The 16,906-nt window shown below is 42.8% G+C and overlaps 1 protein-coding gene and 1 non-coding gene across 2 annotated transcripts; both read right to left on the reverse strand.

Annotated features, from left to right (window-relative positions):
* Positions 1-2,292: 2,292 nt before the first annotated feature.
* trnae-cuc (transfer RNA glutamic acid (anticodon CUC)) lies at positions 2,293-2,361 on the reverse strand. The gene has a single exon. It is a non-coding gene; the product is annotated as a tRNA-Glu (tRNA).
* A 7,225-nt stretch (positions 2,362-9,586) lies between these two features.
* LOC148666281 (uncharacterized) lies at positions 9,587-14,578 on the reverse strand. Its single transcript, XM_088631723.1, has 2 exons — positions 14,073-14,578; positions 9,587-11,560 (listed from the first exon to the last, which is right to left on the reverse strand). Exon 2 carries the CDS (start codon positions 11,195-11,197, stop codon positions 10,568-10,570), a length of 630 nt encoding a protein of 209 aa, XP_088487849.1. The 5' UTR covers positions 11,198-11,560; positions 14,073-14,578; the 3' UTR covers positions 9,587-10,567.
* Positions 14,579-16,906: the final 2,328 nt, after the last annotated feature.

Below are 16,906 nucleotides of genomic sequence, written 5' to 3' on the forward strand. Positions count from 1 at the left end.
TGGATTTCCTGAATATGACATAAAATTAGTTCAAATCATTTGGTAGTTAACAGAACTAAATGCTTTAGAGGTACATTTAAAACAGCAGAGCAACACCGTAGCACTTCGAGTTTGCCAGAGTTTAATTGTGTGAACTTGGCTCTCTATGAACATGAGCAACGAGTTCACATTCAACAGAAGATTGCAATGCGAGCACAGAAATATAAAGCACCTGGAGATGCCGGGATCTCATACATGCAAAGCATGCACTCTACCACTGAGGTATATCCCCAACAGACTTATTAACGGAACTGAGATGTGCTGATGCTCTCTGAACACAATCCACCACTAACGAAGGATGCCTGCAGTTTCCCACTTTTGTGTTTCCTCTACTACAGAGTAAATTCATTGGAATAAAGAAATAATGAAAGAAAAATAACCGCATTGAAGCTTCCAGAGATTGGTTAAAATGAATCCGTTATTTTTATATCCAGTCACACGGGCGACGATGATTGATTTATCGACGGGGAGTGCTTTTTTACCTCCTCACTCGACTACCTTGATTAAACTACGCATAGAACAACAGCAGTACTGATGATTCTCATGGACCGACTTGTTTTGTACAACTCGAGTGATAAAGTCCTGTCTGCAAATATTGTAGAAGAACGAAAAAGGGCAAAACAACACTCCAACCACAGGAATGGTAACAGGAAGGATCATGTTATTTAATATGTCCTTTTGAGATGCCTTGTCAACGCACACAGGCGTTAGAGCTGGACAAATAATTGATAGTGGTGTTTGTAAACAATCATGGAACATTATTTCTAAACCAGGAAGAAAGGAGCAGACTTAAACTTTAAGAGACAGAAACGACACCTTATCACAGCTACATTAATTAAAATGACATCACAACAAAAGAGCGAAGCCTTGAGTGAATCAAATTAGTTTTCATTGGACGTCTGTCTCTTCATAACTTTGTAGGTGAGAGGGAGGATTGCGGAAATGTGCCGGTGTTTCTCAGAAGTGCGTTGGTGGTATAGGTGCCTTCTAAATAATTGAACCGGGTTTGAATCCCGGTAAGTGCATTCCCAAATCCTTTCAAGAAAATCTGTGATCCGGTAACGTATCTTTTGAAACTAGCATTCAAGGTAGGATACGTGTTCTTAAACACCAAAACACTCTATAAGGAAAAGGCAGATCTCTGTACACAAGACGGCAGTGCGATCTTAGAATTCCTGTGTTGTTGATGGATTCAGACTCCTTCTCAGAGGTCTTTGCTCGCCAAATAACTTTGCAGCTGAGGAAGAGCACCCCGGAAAATACCAAACACAACCAGCGAGCGTGTTGGTTGCTCTTGCTCTTAATGCAAGGAGCTGTTTTTTTTAACTATTATTAGCCAAAAACAGCAGCACAGGTAGGTCACATTTGTGATTGTGTCACTTCTCTGCTTCAGCAAGGTCAATAAAAGACTCTGAAAGTAGTAAAGCAAAACTGAACTCAAAATCATATTAGGAATTCTGAGCGATATATCCATACAGGTAATCCAATAAGAATGTTGAAATATTTGAATATCATCTTACATATTTCGCTGTTTTTTACCCGGAGTAAAACTATTGGATTGAAGGAATGCTAACCGCTGGGTTAAATGTATAGTTGTTACTTGGAGAAATCTGTAAACTCGTGATCTTATATGTTTTAAAAGACAGCACAGGAAAAAACTACAGTGCTGATTATTTTCCGGAGACGGAGCACAGATGACCTCTCCGAGCTGATTGATAAAGCCCACCCAGTGGATACTCTAGCAGAACGTCAAAGAACATTCACCTTTGTATCCAAAGAAACCACAGGAACAACATCAGGAAGCACAATCAATTCCCCTTTTAAATCTTTCCTGTAAGGTATGCTATGTGAATTCATGAATTTAATCCTCTGATCTCTTTTGATCACGAACAAAGTATTTCTGATGGAGCGCTATGTTCAAAGATTTAATAAGCTTTACCCCTGCCAACGATTCGGCGTGAAGAATTAAAAGTTTCACAGACAAAAGCAGCTCACCACCACAGCCAATATTACCGTAAATGTACTTGCCGGTACACTATCATGTGCACTGCCTCAAAAGTGATCTCGGCAGATGTTGTTCCCTATAAAGCTGAACGTGCCAAAGAGAATTTCTGTTGAGAAAACAAAATATTTTTTCTGCCTTGATGTTAAGCTGACAGCCTGTCTTTTAGAAAGTCTATCTCTAAACACCTCCCGCAGCCTAACAAAAAGCGCTTTTACTGATCGTATTGCAGGTCTTAAAACATTAACATTTGGCAGTGGTGGGATTCGAACCCACGCCCCCAGAGAGACTGGAGCCTTAGACCGCTCGGCCACACTACCTTCCTCCATGTTCATCTTCCTCACATTGCTGGCTTGGAAAATGGCGGGGGCTTCAGCTCTTGTCGTCGGATCTAATGATATCATGACATGTGGAAGTGACTGCACCTTCATCTTCCGAGATGCTTTCAATAGCACAAACGCTACTTTCACCGGCACAAATATAGCAATAACGAAGGAGGTGGGATTCATCCCTTGTGCTGTTTGTAGGGGTGCAACTCTATGGCGATCTACTGACTTGAAGAGCAAAAATCAAAATCCTCTGCTATTACTGTTGCTTTTTTCATAGTTTCTTCAAATCCTTCATTTGAACGTCGATTTTGAAGGATATTGATGATAATACCACATAACTTGTGGTTTTCTTGTGATCGCCAATTTTATTCAAATACCAGACTTTTTTACAGTTCCTTGCGTGTTTCATAGGGTATAATAGCCCCCCTCGCATCCTCAACTAACATATTTTAAAATTACAATAGATTATACAGCATGCATGTTTATATTTATATTAAAATTAAAGTAAATATACAAGAATATATTCAGTGCTAACCCAATAATTCTTGTCAGGTTCTCCAACAAATCTGCGTTGTTATTTTAACATGTTTCAGCTGAGGGTGCAACAGGAGTATAAATTAATTTTCCCGCCAGCCATTCAAAGACCAAATTCCATGAGTGAACATTATTTTCTCAGAAGTTGCCGGCATTGGACTTTGCCGGTGGTATTGAATTATGTCCACAACTGTTGTAGTAGTTCCTTCTTGAAGTTCGACACGTGCAAAGCACTCGTAATATCATAGGTGTTAAAGTTCACTGAGTCTATTCGAGTCATGGTGTGTATCCCTGCCTATCACTGGAAGACGGGTAGCTTTTTTACACTCAGATTCCAATCTTCAATGCTTTGTGTGAGAGCTTACATAACTTTCATTTTCTCACATTTTCTGACGACTGTTCCAAAGGAGCACCCTGTCAATTCCGAATACTTTTCAAAAATCTGCCTGCATGTTTGATTATTGTCATTTCATTTAGAAAAAGTTCAATATTGATCATAACTAAAGAAAATAATGATCACGAACAAAAAAGGGATAAAGATGCGAGTCGATCTTGAATCACAGCTGGGTGACACGGGCTTCTGTTCTGATATGGTTGTACGAGAAACAGGAGGAATCGCCAATCTCCTATAGAACATGAGTTGAATCAGGAGTCATTTTGTACACTCATGCATATGTCAATGCCTGACCTACATCGTAAAACTAACATTAAGTTGTCAGAGAAATTCATTTATATACAAACAAGAGACAGACCAAGTAATAATTCTACATTAGTTCAGGTGGGTAAACCTGAACTAACTAATAAACCTATTAATAATTCTACATTAACGTGTCCTACACTGATCAGACTAATTGACATGGTCTGATTCAGAGCCTGTGCAGTTCGTGCTAATTACAACAAGGACAGTTCTGAACCCTCATCACCGAACTGAGCACAAGTTCAGCTGTTCTCCAGTTTTGTTACGCATGGTTTTTCATTGCAATTGAGTTCAGAGCTGGAGCTGATCTCCAGACAGTACAGTGTTTTGGGTAAGTTGTCGAAATTCGCATGAGGCTGCAGACAACTTACCCAAAGTGTTTTCTATAGCTTTCAGGTGGAGTTCATTTATATAAAAGAATGTACGTGGTATAAACGCAACAAGCCAGAAGGCAGTCCAACCTATAATTTTCTGACGCGATGCCCGACGCGTTATTTATTACGTCACTGACCCTGCTATTATAGGGCTAAAAAACACGTTTTCTACATTTTTGTCTGTTTAAAAATCACTCTCTAAAAAAGACAAAGGGTTTGTGTGTCGTGCTAAAATTCTGCTTCATTTCGAATGCAAATAAAAACCGTTTTGTTCCAAGAAATCTTAAATTTGTCACATCCTTCATACTATACTTCTCTCTTGTATTAGTAAAGCATTTTGATTTAAACTGAATAATATATGAAGGTTTCATCTATACACTTACACATAATAAGTATACGAATAAGTACTCGGAAGAAGCCGCAGCTCAGGTATTAAAGAGATTTAAAATCGGATCGGAGGATTTAGAGTCCAGAGTGCAAACCGACAGATGACACAGGTCTTTTATAGAACCGTTTTGATTTCCTCTACTTTGTCCCTGTGATGTCATTGTCCTGCTCGCAGCCGAGCCCGACACACGTCTGTTTTTTGTTGCTGGGCCTACACCCTGCGGTCCATGCGGATCCTAATACCCCAGTACAATGACGGGGACACTAAACTGTAAACAGGTGCCGTCCTTCGGCTGAGATGTAAAACCGAGGTCCTGACTCTCTGTGATCATTCAGGAGAATGGTGGTGGTGGAGGGGAGTCCCCGTTACCTGTAAAGCGCATTGAGTGGAGTATCCAGAACAGCGCTATATAAGTGTAAGCAATGATGATGATTATTATTATTGTAATGTAAATTGCAATAAAAAAATATCAAACTTTGATTCAAAATAGATTAATGTAAAAAACTTATAAAGCTAATGCGTTTTTCAGGGCTATATCTACTTTTTTGTTTTTTAAAGCGACGTCTGTCGCGATTGTGGAAGTTAGAGAAGGTATACCAGCGGGTGCCTTCATATAGCGAGCGCCAGTCTCGCCTGTAGCTGCGAGAAGGTTAAAAGCGCATAAGTGATCTGTCTTTCGTCAAAGCAATTGCCGGAGCAGTAAGACGCAGAGCACCATCTATCAGCTGTAGGCGATGTTCGGGGAAGAGTTAATTCTGTTTTTAGCACAGGGAGTGAGAATGAGCTCAGTCCGGCTCCCAGCAGAATCCATCCTGGTTTGGTTACTGTCAGACTGTGCGTCTGATGCTCTTGGGATCGCAACTTGAAAAAAAGAACAAAACAATTGCTCACATTGTGTGATTTCCACGAGAGGAAGGGAAGATATCACTTTAAAGATTGTGTTTCTGCAACATTTCGTGCACAGTACGCCGTATTTAACAAGAAAACAACGAGCCCTTTACACGCAGCCTGGGGTATTTTCCCCTTTTATATTTTTGCCACTTTATATCGAACCTGTTATACTCCCAAAAGTGAACAGTAGCTTGTACTTTAAAAAATGTACAATTCACCGCTGGTATAAACAGATGTGTGCCTTGTTTGCCTTTGTAAGCATTTGTTTAAAAAATAAGTTCACAATACGTTAAAAACACAAAACGCACAAACTTAATAATACAACGATACAAAATCAAAACCAAATTAAGTACCTATCCTTTAAAAACAGAGAACACCATTATATCTACAATACAAACGTGACATTTGTATCTACTTTTGAATTACTGTACAAAGCAGACAGAGTAGTCCCTGAATTCAAAGATCAGATCTTGGCCAAAACAAGACAATCAGACGTGAGCTGAATTCGGAACGAGAGCCTCTGCTTCGTCGTTTACTGAGCTTTTGATCAACGTCTGGGTGAATAAGATTGGCTATTTTAACTGTTTGATTGAAGTACACAAAAAGCACCTTTTTTCGAGCTGGAGTCGAACCAGCGACCTAAGGATTCCCCACTGTTTCTACTACAGTCCTCTGCTCTAATAACTTACTGTATCTATCGAACTGATAGCAAGTGTGACTCTCTGGCACGTACTGCTGAATGTAGTGAAATGTTTCGGGTGATTTAAATTCCAGTTCGACATCAAGTTTCCATTTCGTTTCTTTAGTCTTATTTACCTTGAATTTAAACCACGAACCAGGATTCTACTGTATAAACTTCCGGGGATATTACAAAATGATGGGGCATCAATCATTCCAGGTGGAAATTGACTCCTTTTTTTTCTCGAGGGATCATATTAAACATTTCATTAGGATCGAGAGGAGGATCACTATGAGACACAAAACAAACAGTTTCTTTCTGTCTTTATTAGAAAGTAGCGTTTGTGCTACATTAATAATATTTTCGGAAATATAGAAGTTGTAAATTTTAAAATTTATATTTGAATCGAAATGTGGTTTTGAGTTAAATATTAGCGTGTTCATGTAATTAGTTTGTGTTTGTCATTACTACTGTATATATATATATTGCCATGTTACTAGAATTTGTAACTGAAGTTGATTAGTTGTGTTTTTTATGATGATTAGCCATTTGTTGATTACAATATTGTATATAATGTATAATTTGATCTACATATTTTTCAGGTGTGAATAATTGTATATTTTCAGAATAAATTTCTAAAACAAATCATTGGCTTTATTTCTTAGTTTCTACACCTATAAAATCTATCTTTGTTGTATAATAGACCTTTAACTATATATGTGTAATAGTCCTCTAAATTTATCCGTATAATAGAATTCCAGCCATTTACGTATAATGAACATATAACCATAGACGTATAATTGACATATAACGATAGACTTATATTAGAATTTCATTCTAGAGCAGTTACGGAGCACACTTATACATCTAAGGTATGCGTTTAGTAGTCGTATATTCTACATCTTTCGCCCACTGGGATGTGCCGATTTTAATTTAACAAGATGCACATTTTCTAATGCAGGCTTAATTACAACACAGTTTATTTCTCTAAAGCATGTTATGTAAAAAAGAGAAAAACGAAAATAAATGGATGACAATATTTCAAAGCTGAAGATTTTACTTTTGAAAAATTGACGTTTTATGTATGCAGATGCATTCACTGGTTTAAGAACTTTGCTGTGCTTCCTGAGTCGTTTTCAGTGTTATAAACTGGGTGTGGAGGTAGCGATCACTTTGTAGAGCAGTTGATAGACTGGAGCTGTTCAGACTACTCTTGGTATTTCTCAAATGCTTCCATCATTTTTCTTTCATGCTAGGACGCGAGTGTGTAGATGTGTTTGGTTTTCGTTTCACTGATTCTCATTGAAGATTTGGGAATTAATGACGAAAGAATCAGTTGCCTCTGAAAGCAGAAGCTTTGGTTCACACCGATCTTGAAGACAAGCACATGTAGAGCAGCGTGTGATGATTTGCACTATGAAAGACCAAGAGCTCAAAGTGACGTCTGCGTTTACCGTTTAGACTTTTCATCTGGGGTGCACTTTTAGAAAGTAAAGATAGAGCAGTTGTGTTGAATCACGCTATGACAGTCGTCAGCAGAGTGGCGCAGCAGAAGCGTGCTGGGTCCATAACCCAGAAGTTGATAGTTTGAAACCATCTTCTGCTACGTGACTGCGACAAGACTGAAGTCATGCTTATTGGTACCCCTCATCAACTTCGTAAAGCCAGGACTATAATCCTATCTGTAGATGGCTCTCTACTTAAGCTTCAATCAAAATTGAAAAACCTTGGGGTTATATTCGATTCTGGCTTAACATTTGACCCACATATTCAGCATACTGTCAAAAACATATTTTTTTCACCTTAGAAATATCGCAAGACTACACCCTATGCTATCATTAACTGTGGCTGAAAAACTGATCAACATATTTGTATTCTCTCGAATTGACTACTGCAATGCTCTACTCGCTGGGGTATCTAAATCTACTCTGAACAAACTGCAGTATGTCCAAAATTCAGCAGCCAGAATCCTGACCAGGTCTAGTGCAAGTGTTCACATTACTCCTATCCTGGAGTCCTTGCACTGGCTTCCAGTCAAATTCCTCGTAGATTTTAAAATCCTCATGCTCACCTATAAGGCTCTACTCGCCCTACTCCCCACCTAGCAACCTCGGCTCTTCAAATTCTGCCCTCCTTACTGTTCCACAAGCCCGCCTACATTGTATGGGTGATGGGGCCTTCTCCTGTTTTGCCCCCAAGCTCTGGAACTCTTCGCCCAAGGATATCAGAGAGTCACCTTCTCTAAACTCCTTCAAATCCAGACTCAAAACCTTATTCTTCAGAAAAGCTTTTACTTAACTGATACCATTCTCCACCCCTCTGCTCTACTTAGTACCACCTTCCACGGTCTCCTTTATTGTTATTGTTGTATTGTTGTAATTGTAATTGTGTCTTATCTTGTGTATTCTTCTAATTTATTGTTGTATTTTTATTTAGTGTTATTGTCGTCCTGTAAAGCGTTTTGCGAAGCCACCTTTAAAGGTGCTATATAAAATAAAGTTTATGATTATATTATTATTATATATATTTTACTTTTTTATATCAACAGTATCCCAGTTAATTTTTTAGCCTCGAAAAGATGTTCAGACACATTAATAATAATAATAATAATAATAATAATAATTGCTTACACTTATATAGCGCTTTTCTGGACATTCCACTCGAAGCTCTTTACAGGTAATGGGGTCTCCCCTCCACCAGGACCAATGTGCAGCATCCACCTGGTGGAATCCTTTCCCTGATCCTGCTGGTGGAACTCAAGAGATCCAGGAATCCAGTCACTGTCTGGGATCTTTGCCCATCAGTCAAACACACAAAATCACAGGTAATAATAATAATAATAAAAAAAACTTTATTTTATATAGTGCCTTTTAAGGTGGCTTCTCAAAGCTCTTTACAGAATGACAACAACAATAAATAAGAAGAATACACAAGATAAAACACAATTACAATATATAGAGGAGACCATGGATGGTGGTACTAAGAAAAGCAGAGTGGTGAAGAATGGAACCAGTTAAGTAAAGGCTTTTCTAAAGAAGAGGGTTTTGAGTCTGGATTCGAAGGAGTTTAGAGAAGGTGGCTCTATGATATCCTTGGGGAGAGAGTTCCAGAGCTTGGGGGCATAACAGGAGAAGGCTCTGTCACCCATAAAGTGAAGATGGGCTTGGAGGACAGTTAGGAGACCAGAATTAGAAGAGTGAAGGTTGTGAGGTGGGGAGTAGGGTGATAATAGTTCAGACAGGTACTGAGGTGCCAAGCCATGCAGAGCCTTATACAATAGGTGAGCATGAGGATTTTAAAGTCCACACAGAATTTGACAGGAAGCCAGTGCCGGGACTCCAGGATAAGAGTAATGGGATCATTTGCACTAGACCTGGTCAGGATTCTGGCTGCTGAATTTTGGACATACTGCAGTTTGTTCGAATCACCCCAAGGTTTTTCAATTTAAACTAATAATTTAGACTTTAATAAAGAACTGGGGTGCTGTTCAGGGCAGCCACAATACAGAGAGAACAGGAAAGAAAGCACACCCCAAAATTACAGAGGTGCTGTCTGGAGAAAAGCCCTGTGAGCAATAGAGTTAACTGAACACACACTCTACACTGCAAAATATATCTTAATAAACTGTTAGCATTTCAGCAGCAGAGTCTTCATCAGGACAAACACACTTGCTTTATTAAGAATCATTACAGACAGCAGTTCCCCACCATGCTCATCCTTGTGAAGGAAGAAGACACTGGATGAACCACAACTGAATATAAACATCTGAGTATCAATATTGCTGTTACACCTATATACATATATACTGTTATATAAGTAAGTGCAATAAGAATTATATACATACATCATATATCATATACAAAAAAGATAAAAATACAACATTAATTTTAAATTACTTTTCATACCATTGGAAACTAACGGCAGGTTTTCAGTGAGTCAGATCTCTTACAAGGAAGAGATCAGTGTTTCAGTGGAAAGTCCTCCCTCTGTGTCCAGGAAGTATCCATTCTTCCTCTCCTGCTGGGAAGGACTGTGTGGATCAGCGACTGACCTGCGGCAGTGTCTGTCTGTATCTCTCTGTCACTCAAATAACTCTGCCTGAGCTCCTCCATCTCTATTCTGTATCTTTCTACAGTCTCTTTCAACTCCTCAGTCTCTCTGCTGTATTTCTCTACTGTCTGCGGGCTGTGTGTGTTCTTGTGTGTCTGCGGGCTGTGTGCTCTTGGGTGTCTGCGGGCTGTGTGTGCTCATTGGGTGTCTGCGGGCTGTGTGTGCTCCTGTGTGTCTGCGGGCTGTGTGTGTTCTTGTGTGTCTGTGGACTGTGTGTGTCTGCTGATTGTGTCTGCGGGCTGTGTGTGCTCTTGTATGTCTGTGGGCTGTGTGTGTCTGCGGGGTGTGTTTGCTCAAATGTGTGAGTCTGTGCTGCTCTGGTTTCTCCTCCCAGTAAAACTCCTATCTGAGCTCCTGCTGCAGCTCCTATCACTGTTCCTGCTGCTGCTCCTGTTGGGCCCCTCAAGGCTCCTGCTAGGGCACCTATTGCTGCCCCCAGTTCTGCTCCCAGTATCACTGCTCTTGTGCTGAGGTGCTGCTGCACCAGGTCCAGGGGTCTCTCTGCCTCCTCTCTGGCCTTTTCCTCATAGTGCTGCCTGAGCTCCTCCATCTCCCTCCTGTGTATCTCCTGTCTCTCTCTCCTCTCCCTCTCCTGCTCCTCTCTTACTCTCTTCATCTCTCTCTGCAGCCTCTCTCTCTCCCCTCTCTCTCCTCAGCTCCTCCTCCAGCGCTCTCCTCCTCCCCTCATCCCTCTCCTCCCTCAGCTTCACCTCCAGCTCTGCTATCGGCTCCTCCAGCGCTCTGATCTTGTCCTCTCGTGTCTGGATCTCCTGCTCCGTCCTGCGGAGGTAGTTCTGCAGCTCCTTCTGGTGCTTCTCCCTCAGTCTCTCCTCCTCCCTCTGTTTGCTCTCCTCTCTGTCCCTCAGGATCTGCAGTTGCCTCTGTCTGATCTGGGACTCGGCCTCCTGGTACATCTCAGTGCTGTAGTAGCTGCCCTTGTTTCCTGCTACCAGCTCCTCTATCTTCTCCAGCAGCTCTGTGACCTGAGTGCTGCCCCTGTCCTTGTTGTTGAGGGCGTGATACCTGTTCCCACACTTCTCCAGCAGCCTCTGGAGCTCCCTGCTGCCTGTGTGCACAGACTCCTCCAGCGTCCTGCTGGTCAGATCATCAGCGTGGGTGAACAGGACCATGGTGTGTTCCAGGGCCCTCTCCATGAATATCTCAAGGACTGTCTCCAGTGTCCTCCTCTCCTCCCCTGTGGATCGGCCCAGCGGGGTCACCAGGAGGAAGGCGTGGGGCCCCGGGGCAGACAGGTTAACACAGAGCCCCACATCCCGTCTCCTGTCATCTTCAGACAGTCCAGTGTGGAGCCAGTCTGAAGTGTCCACCACAGTCACCTGTCTCCCTGACACGTGTCCTGTCCTCTTTCGGCTCTCCTGTGACCACGGAGCTGCTGGCTTCAGAGGGAAACTCCTCTGAGCCCAGGATGGTATTTCCTGCTGCGCTCTTCCCAGCACCAGTCCTGCCCAGCAGCACAAGTCTCAGCTCAGAGCGGCGGGGCTGGAGTCTGGGTCTCACTGCAACAGGAGGAGAGACAGGAGCATCGGGGAGGATACACATGAGAGGAGAACAAGCTTTCCACAGATAACAGGAGACCAATTTGCTCAAAAGTCAAAACTTAAAAGTCATTATGAAAGAAACTTAAAGACGTAAACATCTGGGAATTAGTCTTGGGCATCATGATAACTACAAAGTTTTACCTGATGCTCATGATTTTCATTCATGTCAGAATTTTTTTCCAGTGACTCAAATTTCATCTTAAAAATCTGTGTTCATTTACTGGCCTTCAAATAACAGCAGTCATGCTGTAGTACTATACTATTACAGGGGCAGAGTGTAGAAGGACGTTAATTGAAAAAGGAGAGATAATCTCTTCAATCCAGTTAAGAACAGCACTCTAGGAGAGTGTGCAGTCCAGTGCAATCATCCTGTTGGTATTTCACTCTGAAACTGATCACACCCAGAGTCAGAGTCCACCGTGTCTTTACTTCAGAGGATGAGAAGAGAGAAACAGGCTTAATGCTTCTCAGCACCTGTCAGCACCTGGAATAAACTCAACCTCATGTTCCTGGTACCACATTCCCACTGCTATGCTGAGCTGCTGTTATTATCTTCCTCATTGTTGGTGTCTCTTGGTCAGGAACTGTCCCTTCAACCTTGAGACCTGTAGTCTTGACCACTTTGTTAAAAAGCAGAATTCAGACTCCAGGCAGTTCTGTAATTCTCCATCTCACCCTGTTTGACACAGATTCTACAACAGGCTGCTGCTGTTCAGTCAGACTCACTGATCTGCAGACAAGCTGTGACGAGTCCTTCAGACTGATGTACAGAAACAGCTCTTGTCTGGGGTTCTAATGATCTGCTGATGTGCTCTTTCCCCCATTCCTGTCCTGCTGGACTTCAGAGCTGCCTTTGACACTAACAGACCAACTGAGGAGGCCATCGCCACTGCTCTACACACTACCCTCTTACACCTAGACGAGAGAAACGTATTTGAGAATGTTGTTGACAACAGCTCAGCATTCAACACCATCGTACCCTCAAGGCTCATCACCAAGCTCCAGGACCTAGGACTAAGCTCCCCTCTCTGCAATTGGATCCTGGACTTTCTGACAGGCCGACCGCAGGTGGTGAGAGTCGGCACAAGTACATCCTCCATCCTGACCCTGAACATCGGCGTCCCCCAGGGCTGCGTAATCAGCCCTCTCCTCTACTCCCTGTTCACCCATGACTGTGTCGCCAGGAACAAAACAAACTCCATCATCAAGTCTGCAGACGATACAACGATCATCAGCTTGACCACAAACGGTGATGAGTCCGCCTACAGGGAGGAGGTAGAAACGCTGACAGCAGCGTGTCAGGACAACAGCCTCTCTCTGAACACCAGCAGAACTTAGGAGCTGATCGTGGACTACAGGAAGCATCGAGGAACAGACCATGCACCCATTCACATCAGCGGGTCCGCTGTGGTCCACATTTTCAAATTCCTAGGTGTCAACATCACAGGCGACCTGACCTGGACCCACCTAACCATTCCCGTAGACAAGACAGCGCCTCTTCTTTCTCCCCAGACTGAAGAAGTTCAGCATGCCGTCACACATCCTGACCAGCTTCTACAGGAGCACCACTGAGAGCATCCAAACCGGCTGCACCACTGCCTGGTGTGGTAACTGCTCCACCCACAAGCTCAAGGTCCTCCAGAGGGTGGTGAAACTGGCTCAGAACACTACCAGCTGCACTACTGAACACAGAGGATATCTACTCTGTTAGATGCCTCAAGTAGGCCATGTCCATCCTCAGGGACCCCAGTCACCCTAAACACAACTTGCTCTCTCTACTACCATCTGGAAAGCGGTACTGAAGTATCAGACCAAGACCACCAGGTGTCAGAACAGCTTCTTCCCCCAGGCAGTAAGACTGCTGAGCAGCCAACCACAGCAGACACCTGCAGTTACCTCCTTGAACTGACAGGGGGCACTGGCACTCTCAGGACACCTACGAAGAGCACTAAATACCTCCTACCCTGTACCCTACCACTGTCAGGACACCTAAATACCTCCTATCCTTGTGTTACTTCTTCACAATCTGTGAATTGCAATTGTGTCATTTGTTGTATCCTAATGTTAACCCCTATAAATTCCTGTCCTCCAACTCTTCTATCCCTCTTAACGAGCCTTTAACCAGCTCGCGGACAAAGCATTTCAATGCCGACAACACCGCTGTGTGCTGTACTGTTCGTGCATTGATCAATAAACCTTGATTGATTTTTGGTCAGACAGTTTAAGGGACAGATTACAGAGATTGAGCTGCTGTGTGATGGGTTAAATCTAATCTCCCTGATAGAAAACAGTTTAATTAAAGCACAGAGGATTTAAACAGATACAGATCTGTGTGCCACTGTGTTAGTCATACAGTACAGAGTGGAGCACAGTATTATTTTAATTCCTAATAGGACACAAGATGGTTGAATCTCTCAGTTGATGACCAGTAAGATCAGTGACTCAGTAATACAGCATCAATCACACTCACTGGTGGGAGGGATGTCTATACTGTTCCTCCTCTTGACAGGCAGGCTGGGCTCCTCTGTCTTTCTCCAGCTCCTCTTCCTTCAGTGTTTTTCTCATCTTCTCCTTCAGCTCCTCTTCTCTTCTCCACTCCTCCTCCAACCTCTGTCTGAGCTCATCTTCTCTCTCTCTCTCCCTTCTTTCATACTTCTGTCTCAGCTCCTCTGTCTCTCCTCCAACCTCTGACTCAGCTCCTCTGTCTCTCTCCATGTCTCTCCTCCTCCCTCTGTCTCAGCTCCTCTGTCTCTCTCTGTCTCTCCTCCAACCTCTGTCTCAGCTCATCTATCTTTCTCTGTCTCTCCTCCTCCTTTTGTTTAATATATATTTTCTAGTTCAGTGTTTATTTCTTTGATGTGAGTAGTGAAGTACAGCCCATAGTTTCCTGCCACCATGTCCTTTATCTTCTTCAGCAGCTCTGTGAACGGAGTGTGGTCGCCCCTGTTCTTGTTGATGAGAACATGATACCTCTTTCCCACATTTCTACAACAGCCACTGGAGATCCTTCCCTTCTCTCTCAATGTGCCACTCAATGGTTGTAAGTCTCAGTGTGTCCCCCCAGGTGAACAGCACTATTGTGTGTCTCCAGACTCTCTCACTGAGAAGCTCCAGTTGTTCCTCCAATAATCTCCTGTCTCTCTCTGTGAACGATGAGGTCACAGGAGTGACCAGGAGGAGGGCGTGGGGTCCTGGGGGACACAGAGACACACTGCGCACAACCTCCTGTCTGACATGCTGTGGATCAGTCCTTATTATCCATGGAAAAGAGGAGTAGCCTGGAGTGTCAACCACAGTGATCTGCCTCCCAGCTACTTCACCCTGTCTCTTCACACACTTCTCAGTTCTTCTCTCAGTGTCAAACATCTCTCTGAACAGGATGGTGTTTCCTGCTGAGCTCTTCTCAGACCATCTCTCCCCCAGCAGCACGATCCTGATCTCTGAGAGACTGTGTGGTGCCTCATGGGAATCAGCCTGTCCCTCCCCTGTCAGAGAGAAAGATCACAGATTATTTACATTATAAAGTTCTTATCACAAATATTTTCACTATTCATCCCATTTAAAATTTACGATAAAAACTTTTCTATATCTTTTCTATTGTCCCTGCCCTGTGAGAGAGGAAGAACACAGATTATTGAGATTATATTTCTGTGTATTCTCTGTAGTACACAAAATGCTCTGTTAATGTTAATGTTAATCAAACTGTATTCTTACAACATTCTTATTCTGTATTCTTACAATTTATACAAGATATGTATTTTATTTTTAAATGTTCTCTCAATAGTACATGTTTATTTTTCATAAGGATTTTTTTCTTAGAATAATTTAACCTCACTGAAAGGTTAGATTTCTCTCATCTGATAAACAACAAAGACATTTTTTCCATCGCCTTCCTTGTTCATCTTTACCAAGGGCATCAATAATTCTGGAGGGCACTGTAGAGTCCTACTAAAACTCTGAGTGTCCAATGGCAATTCAGACACATATGGTACTCCTGTATGTAATATGAACCTTTATACCACCTTATTTTAAAGATACATAAAAAATGTCAAATCATTCAGTCCATCCTGATTCTTCAGTAGTGAGTCTAAAATGTCACATTTCATAAAGAAATGTTTGGGACTCAACCACCTGGCTGGGAAACCTGTGTGTTGTATAGTTTCAACACTAAGGGATGTCAAATCGCTTAAAAACTATCTCATGTGTTCCACACTGAAGAGAATTAGCATGATGTTAGTTTAAAAACAGTAAAACTGACAAGCTGAAAGAACAGAGTCTCTTTTGTCTGAAGGGAGTGTCCCACACTGACAGGCTGAAGGAACTGAGTCTCTTTAGTCTGAAGGGAGTGTCCAACAGTGACAGGCTGAAGGAACTGAGTCTCCTTAGTCTGAAGGGAGTGTCCCACAGTGACAGGCTTAAGGAACTGAGTCTCTTTAGTCTGAAGGGAGTGTCCCACAGTGACAGGCTGAAGGAACTGAGTCTCTTCAGTCTGAAGGGAGTGTCCCACACTGACAGCCTGGAAGCACTGAGTCTCCTTAGTCCGAAAGAAGTGTCCCACACTGAGAGGCTGAAGGAACTGAGTCTCTTTAGCCCGAAGGGAGTGTCCCATACTGACAGGCTGGAAGCACCGAGTCTCCTTAGTCTGAAGGGAGAGTCCCACACTGACAGGCTGAAGGAACTGAGTCTCTTTAGTCTGAACGGAGTGTTCCACACTGACAGGCTGAAGGAACTGAGTCTCTTCAGTCTGAAGGGAGTGTCCCACACTGACAGGATGAAGGAACTGAGTCTCTTTAGTCCGTAGGGAGTGCCCCACACTGACAGAGTGAAGGAACTGAGTCTCCTTAGTCTGAAGGAAGTGTCCCACACTGAGAGGCTGGAGGAACTGAGTCTCTTCAGTCTGATGGGAGTGTCCCACACTGACAGGCTGTTGGAACAGAGTCTCTTTAGTCTAAAGGGAGTGTCCCACAGTGACAGGCTGAAGGAACTGAGTCTCTTTGGTTCGAAGGGATTGTCCTACACTGACAGGGTAAAGATAGTGAACCTCATATATACAAAATATTCAACATCCTCAGAGACAGTTAGTCATCATTAAAGACCAGTTAGATATTGACAACTCAGAGTTCCTCAGAACTAACATTGAAACCTAAAGCAACACTAATACTTAAAATCAGGTTTGGGAGGCTCTACTGTACAAGGAGGGGCGTGAGAGAGGGGAACAAGCCGATACCCTGGCTTCTCTCCAGACACAGCTTGATGAGCTCCTCCAGTCAGCACAGGAGAAACAGCTGCATGAAAACCTGGAAT

This window comes from Lepisosteus platostomus, chromosome 5, assembly GCF_059453375.1.
Source record: "Lepisosteus platostomus isolate fLepPlt1 chromosome 5, fLepPlt1.hap1, whole genome shotgun sequence".
NCBI classification, from domain to species: Eukaryota; Metazoa; Chordata; class Actinopteri; order Semionotiformes; family Lepisosteidae; genus Lepisosteus; species Lepisosteus platostomus.

Bases quoted from the DNA above. Each gene is read 5' to 3' on its own strand.
- LOC148666281 (XM_088631723.1), bottom strand. From the start codon at position 11,197: ATGGAGAGGGCCCTGGAACACACCATGGTCCTGTTCACCCACGCTGAT.